At 42.0% G+C, this 12,551-nt stretch overlaps 1 protein-coding gene across 3 annotated transcripts in view; it reads right to left on the bottom strand.

Moving 5' to 3' along the window:
* Positions 1-12,310, bottom strand: part of TMTC2 (transmembrane O-mannosyltransferase targeting cadherins 2) — a 408,111-nt gene extending 395,801 nt beyond the window's left edge. Inside the window, exon 1 of one of the 3 annotated variants that reach the window (XM_059726136.1) lies at positions 12,010-12,310. In XM_059726136.1, coding sequence (XP_059582119.1) covers positions 12,010-12,092 — 83 coding nt within the window. In that variant the 5' untranslated portion in view covers positions 12,093-12,310. The remainder of the gene's footprint in view (positions 1-12,009) is intronic. The other 2 variants (XM_019494181.2, XM_019494183.2) reach the window with 2 other exon arrangements.
* Positions 12,311-12,551: the final 241 nt, after the last annotated feature.

Genomic DNA, 12,551 nt, shown 5'->3' with positions numbered 1-12,551 from the left:
ACACCTAAAATAACTTTAAATATTGTGGCCAAAATCATCTTGGAAAGTAGTCCTAACTTCTTTCTATTGCTCTGACAATTTCATGATTTTAAAATGAAAGGCCAGACTGAAAGTTCAAGAACACCCAAAAGTTCAGAACACACTACACCTTAACAGGAGGTACAAGCACATCTTAATCTAGCTCCCAGTGAATTAGACAGAATCTAGCTCAGTTTCTGTCTAATCCGCTGTCTTAATCTAGCTCACAGTTTCAACTCAGTTGCGCCCCCTTTGCACAGATGTCGGGGGAAACTACTAAGGATTTATAGTAGTTTCAGGTAAGTCAACTGGACTTTTACCATTGGCATTAATGGGTTCTGGATAAGGGCATAAAAACAAATATTTGGAGCGTGTATTTGAAAATATAGGCCTCCATAGGCAAGGCTTGACCAAACCCTATAGGGTAAGGGTATGCTTCTAGTTCTTTATTTACTTTCTGATGTCAGCTTATTTACTTTCCTATTATAAACCAAACTCTTGAAGATAAGGCCTTGCTGATAGCAACTGCCTCCTCTCCCACACCCTCCTACCAAATGATTCCACCAATATAAAAAAACATGAAAATGCTGTTTATTATGTAAAGGTGATAAACAGTAAAAGAAAAAAACCTTATCATCTTTAAGGCCAAAATCTAAAATGCCATTGCAAGAAAACAACTTTTCTGAAACTGATAATCATTACTTACTTTGGCATAAAGTTATTGGGCAGAGCTTGTGTTATTTTAGATGGTACCAACTGAGAAATGCTTCTTCATGGAAATAGTTCAACATATTCACACAAAGACAATCTTTCATCCACATACAAAGCTTATGATAATGGTTTCCTTGATAGAATGGTATTACCTATTTAGAGAGCAACAAAGCAACTTCAAACTAAAATTACTCAAGAGTTAAAACCATGCAGAAATTTCTGCATAGGTTGAGAAAGCAAAGGCCTGTCCAAAAACCTGTAGTGCCAAGTGCTGAAGGCAATGTTGTCTCTCCTATAGTTATGGATTTAAGCTAAAGCTTCCCTTCATCTATTTGCAGTTCCATGAATAATAATAATAATAATAATAATAATAATACAGTAAAAGCTGTGTTATCTGGCACTTTACCATCCGGAATGCTCTATTAACCGGCATCTGTCCCACTGTGGCACTTCCGCTTTTGCCACTGTGAGCCAAGTCCCACTTCTTCCTCGTAGACCATGGCCTGGGGCAAAGCAGCCTGCACGGGCCCCCCTCCCTGTCTCCTGCAACATTGATGCCACGGAGTGAAAGCCATGGAGCACTGGACGTGGCGGGAGGGGCAGCAGCTCAAACAGGCAAGGACGTCTCCAATCTGCTGGGCTGGACATAAGTATAACTCTCAGATAACCGGCATATTTGATTAACTGGCACCCCCCTATTCCCCATGGAGGCTGGATAACAGAGCTTTTACTGTAGTAATAATAATAATAATTAAAAGATAGGTATCCTACCAGCCAGCCCAGTTGTGCAGCAGTTAGTATACTGTACTATCATACAGAAAATTCTGGATCAAATGCACATCAGTCTCCAGCTTCCTGAACCACTGAGTACAGAAGCAATACTGAGATGACATCATCTTGAGCTTTGGGGAGGAGGCAACGCTCTGAGCCACTTAACAGCGACCCTAACAAATGAATTAAGGAGGCACACTGACAGATTCCAAAGGGAGATGTATCCAGCTCTCTGCCAGAAAAGCAGAAGCCAGAACACTGGGCTTCAAACTTGAGGTATAATGCAGAAAAAGTTGGAAGTGGGTGGCAAAGAAAGCTCCTATATTTTATTTTACTGTCATCACATGCATACTCCCACACATGCTTTTAGAGATTACACTGATTTTGTAAATGGTTTTAAATCATGCATATGGTCCATTTATTGCAAAACCATTGAAAAGCAAATAAACTAAAAATAAGGGATTCAGCCAAAATAGTTTTCTTGGGGGAAAGTACAATATTTATGTTAAAACAAACATCAAGAATTCAGAATACAAAGGGAATTATACTGAGGAGTGAGGATTTCTCATCATTTTCATGATGATTAGATCCTATACTACAGATAGAAAAAAATAAAGTACAAGGCTACAGAAGAAGTCAGGGCCAGGTTTAGAACTCAGGAGTTCCTGACTGCATTTACCACTCTTTGAAAAGGAAAATGGCAGCAGATGCTAAAGAATGGATTGATACCAGAGGACAGATGCAATGAATAGTAGTCACAATTAAGGAAATGGCATGCCTAATGGTTTTGTTGGCTTTTAAATATAGACTTGTTCACTGGGTATGGTAGACAGCAGAAACAAAAGAGCGACATTTTCATAAAAGGCCCAGACTCTGGCCTCCTTATTCTGCTAAGACCACTCCTATAAACCTTTGCTTTGTTTCATAATAAGCTGTGTATACCATATTTACCTGAATCCAAGACTACTTGGAATTTAAGATGACCCCCTAATAATTAGGTTCTATACATGGAAAATGTATAAATATTACAACTTTCCATGTAAAGAATCTAATTATTGGAAGGTTACCTTAAATTTGTCCCCCCCACTACTGCAGTGGCAGAAGGCAGAGGTAAATCAAGTTGTCTGACCCCCGTCTCTTGCCACCTGTCCCTGTCCATCATTTGCCTGCCCATACCTGTCTCCACTCCCTGGCAGCTCTTCACTACCACTACTTAAATCCCCTGCCACTAGCCTCGGCACAGAATACAATGTTACTCCAACTCCTGCCTGGCCACACAGCAACAGTTATAGTGGTGGTGGCCATGGCTCTGGCCCCGGCCCCGGCCCCCTGGCACAGGAGCCACCACTGTTGCATGGCCAGGCAGGGGCCAGACTGACCATGTACTTCACGACCAAGGCTGAAGCTGAGTCAGAGCTGGAACTAGAGCCAGTCCTGGAGTGTAAGTGGCAGATGGGCTGGCAAGTGGTGCTGGGGAGGGGACGGGTGGAAGGGCAGTGAGGAGGGGACAGGTGGAAGCAGTAACTCCAACTCCAACCCCAGGTTGGGGCCGGAGTCAGAACCACAGCATCTACCTGCCCCCCACTTGTACTCAAATCCAAAAAAGAGGGGGCTTTCCCCCGACTGCCCTTTTTGTAATTTAAATCCATTTTTCCCCTCTATCTACACAGGATAGAAGTGAGAAAAAATCATCATCATCCTTTTCTATTTGAAGGTTGTGAAATCCCCCAGTCTTCTCCTTTCTAAACAAAACAGTCTCAGCTCTTCCAAACTTTCCCTGTTTTATCAACAAAAATTATTAGAAGTTTATCTTCTTTAGAGTCCTTCCAACTTCTCCTACCTTTCTTCAAGTGCTGTGACCAGAACTGGACACAGAACAAAGGAAGCCTCACCAGCCATGAAGAGAGTGACAGAAGCACTTACCAGGACTTGCAAACAGCATTCATGTTAATACATAGCAGGTATTAGCTTCTTCTCTTGACTCATTCAACTTGCAGTTTACCATAACCTCCAACTCTTTTTTTCTCTGATACAAAAGAGGAATCTTCTGACTAGGCTGCTATATTTACGGATTTGAGCATTTGCTCATAAAGCACAATTCTTTGCATGGGTCCTTATTGAATTTCATGTCATTTCTGACCATTTATCCAGATTCAGCACGATCATTTTGTTCCCAGCTATCCCCCAAGTTTGCTGTCATCTACAGATTTACTAAGTGTATACACTTAAGTCTATACTCCAAATCATGGATGAAGACACTAACTAGCACTGGACCCAGGACAATCCCTGGGGACCACACTTAACACTCCTTTTCCATTTGACACTTAATCACTGATGACTGCTCTTTGAGCACCAGTTATGTGTTCACCCTGTAGTGGTTTAACTCCATCTTACTTAGAAGATTATGGGAGAGAGTGCCAAAGACTTGTTATGTCAAGATACATCATCCACAGCTCTCCCCCATTCACAAAGCCTACCACCTTATCATAGAAGAGACTCAGCGTAGTTAGGCTGACTGACTGCCTCTTAATAAATCCATGCTGTCTGTTACTTATTATCACTTTTTTATCCTATAGGTACTAATACACTTTCCAGTGTCCTTGTAAGCATCAAAGTTAGATAGACTTGTCTGTAGTTTTCTGGGTCCTCAGTTATTTTTGGTTTTTGTTTGTTTGTTTTTTAAATGATCACTCTAATTTGCCCTTTTCCAGACTACTGGAATCTCCAGACTTCTATGACTTCTCAAAAACTGTAGGCAATTTACTTTAGCAAATAACTTGAGTATTCCACTGAGATATCATTAGCAAAAGACATTTTGTGCCTTGACCCTCCCAATCTTGTCTCCATATTGCCATACTATATTCCTATGCTCATCAGTATTAATACAGTCAGGTTTCCATTTTTTGTAAGATTCCTTCTCAAATCTGAATATCTCAGTTCAGTCATTGAATAGCTCATGGTTTAGCCAAGCAGACTGCCTGATACACTGGTTATCCCCTTTTCACATCTGGATAGAATACTCTAATAAAATGTTTCATTTCAAACTACAGTTAGAGCCCAGCCTAGCATCTTCAAGTTTTATTCAATTAACATGATAATTTCTCCAGGAAACATTGTGGGGTTTAGAAAAAAATACCAAGGTAGAATTGAAAAATAGAAGTGATATTCTTTTTTTCCTTTTCTATGCAAGAATGTTCAGTTGAGCTGAACATATGAACCCTTTAAGCGTAAAGATCACGCTAGGACCAAGAAAAGGTGACATGAGAATCCAAGTAGGTTTGAACTAAAATCCTAAAGCACTGCATGGTGTCTTCTTCACATAAACACACTGCCTTTGAAGGCTGATAAGCAGAATCCAAATGACCAGTCATGCAAGTTAGGAAAGAACAAAGAGTTCAAAGGTTGACAAACCCCAAAGGCCAGCAACAGGCTTCTGCAATTAAGAAGAATTCCATAAACCAACTACAAAGCTAGAGGGCCAAAATGTCAGCAACCAGAGATGTAGAACATGCAATATTGAGTTTGAGACTCCAAACAGAATACCCAATTTTTGTTGTCAACAACATCAGGCAAGAATCCAGGTCCAAAAAACAAAAACAAACAAACAAAAAACCCCAAACTCATTAAAAGCCATAGCTGAAAAAAATAAATACAAGTAATATAAAATGGTTAATTCAGGCAGTCAAGTCAAATCTATAATATGTCTAAAATAAAGAAGAAAAGCTAGCAATAAATTTATTGCCTATGGTACTAAGAAAACGATTTGCAGTTACATGGGTGTCAGCATGCTTTAGGCAAATGATGCACAACTGAAAGAGCTTCCTTTACGTTCAAGATTATTTTCGTACAAGTTTAACTGTACTTTGGAACAAGCTTCACAAATCTGTAGCAGGTTGGCACCTTGAGCTTAGCATTAGCAAACACTATAGCTAAAGGAATAATTCCATAAACTAACAGTACTTCCTCCACTACACCCAACATCGGAGAAGACAGCATTAGACGGCAACTAAGAGAAAAAGACAAAGCTTTAAGTGAAGAAAGAAAAAACAACGGCAGTTTTAATTCAACTCTCTTCTCTTACAAATGTATCAAATTTTCAAGAAATTGAAGGGCACTTCTGAGTTTTATGATAGCTTCCACAAAGGAAAAGTTCAAGCATTAAGAAGCGTAGCTTGCATACATTGTGAAGAAGCTAGATCACTGTAATTCAATTCTCTGTTATGGCTGAAAGAAATTCCCAAAGGTGAGAAAAAACAACCAGTGACTCCCATCTTATTGGGACAGTCCACTATTAAATCTGGAAGTAGGCAGTCATGCACTTAACTAGTTTTAGAAATTACATATGCTTTACATACTGTTGTATATTCGATGAGAATCTTAAATGAGACCATGATTTTCACTCTGCTTCCTGTATTGTGACATAAGGGCATGAAAAACAGCTATTCACTTTACATATTTATTGCACATCTTGAGAGTCATTCTATTTGGATGAAGATTTTATAGATTGATCAAGGACTAAGAGGATTCAATACATGCAACTAAAACAAAGGCTAAAGACTTTTTTTTTTGTAGTTGGAAAACAATGTATTACATTTTAACATAGACCAAAATTAGTAATATCACTACATCAGGATTTCTGAGTCAGCATTTTGTTTGCTTGGTTGTTTCTTAATTATAGTACCTTAGAACTAGGAATTCTCCTCAACTGCGATTATGCAGGCATCTGCTCTAGAGCACATTTTCTTCTATCAACATGCTAAGGCCACAGCTTTGTATACCTGCTGTCATTATGGTTACTTTCAATAAGTACATTTAGTATACTTAGCAGCAGGAGGCAGGGGCAAGGAAGGATTAGGAAAGTAAACGGAATAACTCCCCCTCTGTTTTAGCTCCACTCTGGGAATTTGAAAGGTTGCAACCTTTGAGAATTGCAGCAGCAGAAAGCTCAAAGCTACCAGAAAGGTGCATTAAAACTTAAGATTTAAGTATGGATGACAAGGTAAAGGGCTGAAAAAATCGTAAGTATAAATTAATAATCAAATATACATACACAGATCAACTAAGAGACAGATGGCAAGCAATTTTCCCCAGTGTACTTATACTTGTTCTTTCAGTGCACATATTTAGGTCACTTGCTAGATTAAATCTCATATGGCACACCCAACAGAGGTACTGTGGAATAGTGTATGGGCATGGCCTAATTTAAAATAGTGTAATAACCTCAGATATTACACATTTAAGGAATTTATGAAAATCTAGATTGTGGCATTAAGCAGAAACTCTGGAAAAGAATCACTTGAAATTATTTCCCCTTCCTGTTTAGTAAGTACAAAGGGAACAACAGTGTAGAAACAGCATAACCTAAAAACCTGGTCTATTATACTGTATCTGACTGAATAAGCATCATACACCGTATCAGTTAGGAAACATTCGCTGTTATGCTAATAAGTTGATCAAAAATTTTTTAACATAACTAATTCACTTGAATTTGTGGCTCCTAAAATGTTATTGTAGAGTTTATGGATTAGCATGCAGCCCGTATTTGTCTGGAACAATCACTGCAAGTTAAAGTGAACAATGAAACTCCATCTGCCTATGCAACAAAGTGGCAAAGGGCATTTCTGTTTAAACAAAAACAAACTGGTACCTTTGAAAAACCCACTGCTTTGTGAAAGGGCTGCAGAGACAATACGTCATGTAAGGTTAAAGGGTCATACTAATACTCTCCTTAAAATGTGCCTTTCTTCAGGCATTTGGGAGTAGAGGGGAAACACTTCAATGGATGAGTTGTTTTGAGACATACGCTGTAGTCCTTAGGAGCACAAAGCACTAAATCTTTCCCGTCCCAACTGTGCACTGATAGTGACCTATCTTAATTAATGGAACTCATGCCAAGGAGGATAGCTTCAAAGCAAAGCACTCATTAACCTGTTAAACAGAAAACGGAAATGTAATCCAAGCATAAATGGGCAAGTAAAAGTAATTATGCAAGCATGTTAGTTTAGCTGTGGCAGTACACCTCTTCCCTGGCACATTGGTAGATATGCACACAGCTCCCATTAATGTGAATGAGAGTTTCATGTGCATTGACTAGAGATTAGCCCCTCAAATCCAGTGTCTTGCCAGATTAGCACACTGCAACAAACAGCAAGGAAAAGCTTCAATGCATCCCCAGCAGTGGTAATTGAGTTTCTCCAGTTCTGTCATCAGTTCCAAGTGAGTTCGCTCAGAAAAACCTTTATTAACCAGCAATGTCAGCTGGATGTAGTAGACAAACATCTAACTATTAGCGTATATTTCTCACTCACCTTATTCCATCCAAGTATAGTGTACCTTATCTGCTTAATTTTCATCCTGTGTCCTAATGATCAACTGGTCAAATAGGGAGCTATGTATGTGGCAAAAATACTTGTTTTCTTTGCTGCATGAACAGATAGTCCTAAAATCTCTGCACATCATTTAAACGTCAAAACTCTCTCCAGGAATTATGGGAAGTAGGGAGATAATAGCTTGCTTTTGTAAATAAGGCATACAGGATTTGAGTTATCTATGGTTGCAGGGGGAGAAGGAGGAAAGGAAAGAGGCAAGGAATCTCTCCTTTATGTTGGCCCTCTGGCTCAGTTATCAATATAGTATCTGACCACAAGAATACCAACAGGAGCTAATTTTCCTTATTAGTGTGCCAAAGACCAATCTAGTCTTCAAGAGCACCTTACATGGCCTAATGATTAAGAGGAGGAATGCACAGGTTTCTTACTCTACTCTTAAAGACTGTAGATTCATTCAATTTCAATTTAATCGGGTAAAACAGGGTAAATAGAATATTGAACACTTTGATATAAAGCACTAGAGCTTAGACAGTAAGTAAGTTTGTTATATTCCTATCATGCTCAGTTTTAGGTTTGGTACTAAGGAACCACTAAAATATTAAGTTTTACCATAGGGAAATTGATTTTGCTATAAGAAGTTTTTACAATGCCACTTAATCTTATCCAACCTACATAAAAAAATACAGAAAGCAATTATATGCACCCTTTATAGTACGCTTGATCACTATATTAAAAAGAAAAAGAAGGATGATAGCTCTACATGTAGTTTCAATGTAGCGGAAAACAAAGCAGAAAAAACTATGGCAGTACACTGCCATTCTGAAACAAGCATGACAGTTTCCAAGCTTAAATGCACAATCTTGATTCACTTAAAGTTAGAAGCATGATCCGTCTCCCACATGGAGTGCTGTGTCCTGCAGCTCAAGCACTGACCTCCTTTTCTAGTGTTACATTTCAAGTAGGCTTCTATAGGGCAGTGTGATTCCGTGATTACAGTTAAAAGAATACCTTAGGTCTGAGAGTCTTACTTTTTAAACAGACAGCTGTTCTTGGCTGTTCCTAGCTCAACAATTACTATCTTGCAACATTCTTTTTTTCCTTGCCGCTTCTAGTTCTGCAGTTGAAAATGTGCTAATTAGATGACCTACTGTACAGACCTGTCATTAATTGGGAGTTCAGTCTATTCTGGTGAATGCCCAAATCTTGGTTACAGTGACTAGAAGTATTTAATGTATTTAAAAGCAAAAGATATAAACAACCCAGAATTTCATTTCAACAGTATGAGATTAATGTTAAAAGGATACCATGCAGATTATCTTTTCCATCCTTTCCAAATATGACCCACAATTACACACCACTAAAATCTTCTAATGGCATTGAGGCACAATTATGACTAGATCAGCAATGACCTTGACCTCTACATCAATAATATTTAGTAGCATTTCAAACTACATGCCATTTTCAGCCAATTTGTACTGGCCAACAGCAGCAAAGCGTTATAACCATGTCCTCAAACAACCCAGTTTTGCTTAAATATTGGAACACATGCTACTTAGGGTTACATAAATATTCCACAACTCCTGCAGTTTCTAAGTATAACAGGATGGTTTAAAACAGTGTCAGTGTGTCAAGAAAAACTCTACTTCAGCTGCTTTAACTTGGAATTTACATCTCAGAAAAGCAGATTTCTCATCTGCATTTTAAACAGCATTTCAAAGAGCAAAATAAAGAATTCATAATATAGAACTGGAGTCTTGACACAAACTTTGATATATTTAACTACCTCAGAAAACTTCTTCAAGTGCATGCAAATGACCTAAAGGATTAAAATTTGAATGGTTACAATCTATAATTGTAATTGAAACTATTTCAGGGCTGAGCCACAGGATCAAGACTAAAATTTGGCATTCAGGTTTAGTATACTGGTTGCAACCCTTAAAAAACAAGGATTTATTCTGGAAACACTGGTAGAACCTTAAATATAGCAGGTGCACTGCAAGGGAATGCAAGAAAATTCCAAGTTGAGTAACTAATTGACTCCAGTACAGACAGGCTATTTCCCAAGGCAAATGACTAATCAAAGCCATAACTGATCCTTTCACTTCCCATTACAATGTCTGAAAGTTTGGAATAAGTTATCTAGCAACAGCTCTGCTCTAGTCAGTTTTTCCCCTCGATCTTGTCCCCTCATATTCCCAGGGCTCTAAGAGGTTAATACTTTTAGAGTCTACAGAGACAGACTCCTTAGTGATTTGTATAACCTAAAGTGCATGTGCAACATGAACTACTAGCCTATCACTTAAAGGCACATACACACACTCACTCGTTAAATTTGGATCCACATAAGACTCCGAGACATTGTGATAGCCAATTACTACCATACAGGAGGATTCAAGCGGCATCGCCTCAACATAAAGCCACTCTGCTGAATCCCGGGCACCAGCACACCCTAAGCCAGGGGATCCATTCACTTTCCACAACAGAGGGAGGCTGATGAAAAGCTGTCAAAGTAAATCTATGCTCACTTTTTGGATGGTTTCATTTCAATGGAGCATAAAACACCCCAGGACAGTTAATAAATTTAGCCAGGCGTGCTTGTCTCCCTAATATATTTTAATTATGCATCTGTTTTAATTGTAATCAGATTAAGTCACTGGAAAAAGGCACAAATTGGAATTCTCCTTCATTGCTAATGGAGCTTTTCAACAGTTTCTAAACACGAGTCCATTTAGGGAAGGGCTCTAGGTAGGCACCAGCACAACTGTGACATTTTCCAGAAATCAATGCAGTTTCTCTGACAACACAGTTCAGGTCTCATTAGCTGCCCAAACCAACCCCCGATGCACAAGACCACTTCAAGCCCTGGGGATTTCGTCTTTGGCTAATTAGCATAAAGAAATGTTGAGTGGGCAAGCGAAAGCCGCACAGCGAGAAGAAAAGCCAATGGCTTGGAGAAGCGCTGCTCCTTGGAGGGCATCACGCACCCCGACATGCACTGTGCCGAGTACAGCACTGGCAAAGTTGCGGCAGTCAGCCTCACTCGTGTGCACGTCTGTGTGCATACATACATACTGAGTACAGCACAGGCAAAGTTAGAGCAATCAGCCTCTCTCTAGCAAGTATGTGTCTGTGTGTGTCTGCATGTACTAAGTACAGCACAGGCAAAGTTAAAGCAGTCAGATTCTATCAAACATGTGGGTTTGTGTGTCTGTTTGTCCATGTACTGAGTTGCCGAGAGAAAGAGAGAGAGAGAGAGTGTGTGTGTGTATCAAGTACCGCACAGGCGAAGTTACAGCAGTCAGCCCCACTCTACCAAGTCTGTGTGTGTGTGCATGTACAGTGCAGGCTAAGTTAAAACAACCCGATTCTACTAAATGTGTGGGTTTGTGCATCTGTTTGTCCAAGTGTGTGCCTGTGTGTGTGTCCCTGTGTGTGCATGTACTGAATTGCCAAGCTTGTGTGTCTATCTGTCCCTGTACTGAGTTGCTAAGTGCGTGCATCGTGTCTGTCTGTATGGGTGTCTATACAAACCAAGCACAGCACAGGCAAAGTTACAGCAGTCAGTGTGTGTGTGTGTGTGTGTGTGTGTGTGTGTACACTGAGTACAACGCAGGCAAAGTTAAAGCAGCCTCATTCTACCAAATGTGTGTTTGTGCATCTGTGTGCCCATGCACAGAGCTACCAAGCGTGTTCATCTGTGTTGCTGTGTGTGAGTGTACTGAGTTGCCAAGCATGTGCCTGTGTGTGCATGTACTGAGTGATCAAGCGTGTGTGTGCATGAGTACAGCACAGGCAAAGTTAAAGCAGTCAGCTTCACTCTACCAAGTGTGCTTGTGTGTGTGTAGTGGGGGGGGGGGGGTAACCTGTCAAATCCTCGGGAACCCGGAGTATCCCAGGGGCAGGAGGAATCAGGGAGGGTCGAGACCCACTAGGCATGAGGCTCCCCCGGCGCGAAGCGCTGCATTTTCTCTCCCAAAGCGCCGGGGAGACTCGCCGGGGCCCCACGGCTGCTCGCCGGAAAAACTTGCCACCACTTGGGGGTGAGGGGGGGGGTCCCTGCAAACGAAGTAGCAGGTGGTCCGAGCCCCGGGCAGGCTCCCCCGGGGGCACGTCCCGGCGGGGCCCGGGCAGGGCGGCGGCAGGTGAGCGGGGCAGGGCAGGGCAGGGCGATGCCGCCTACCTGTCATCGTAGCAGAAATCCGCGCGGAGGGTGTTGAGGTAGAGGGCGAGCCCCAGGGCGCTGCTCGCCAACTCCGCCAGCATCTCTCCTCCGTCCCCGCCGCCGCCGGCCGCGAGCAGGGGCAGCCCCGAGCAGCGCCCCGCTCCCCGCTCCTGCCGCCGGCGCTGCTGCTGCTGCTGCTGCTGCTTCCTCCTCCTCCTCCTCCTGCCCGGGTCTCGGCTCCGCTCAGCGCATCCCGCAGCCCGGCCGCGGCCGCAGCTGCTTTATTGTCTCCACCGCCCTGCCCCGCGCCCCCCGCCCCTTACCCCATGGCAGCGCGGACAGCTGCTACTGCCGCTCTCTCTCCCTCCCTCCTCCTCCTCCTCCTCCTCCTGCCGCCCACCCCCCGCTCCTCCTCCTCCTCCTCCTCCTCCTCCTCTCCGGGCCGCCTGGGGGTGCTGCTGCCTCCCCCCACCCGCAGCCCTCTCGGCTCCAGCCGCTGCTCCGCCGCCAGCCGCTGCCGAGGCTGTGGGAGCCCCGCGTGGGGCTCTCCGGGCTCCCAG

The sequence above is a fragment of the Alligator mississippiensis genome, chromosome 4 (assembly GCF_030867095.1).
Source record: "Alligator mississippiensis isolate rAllMis1 chromosome 4, rAllMis1, whole genome shotgun sequence".
Lineage (NCBI taxonomy): Eukaryota > Metazoa > Chordata > Crocodylia > Alligatoridae > Alligator > Alligator mississippiensis.
Note: the sequence above shows the minus strand (reverse complement) of the source record. Positions and strands in the feature narration are given on the sequence as shown.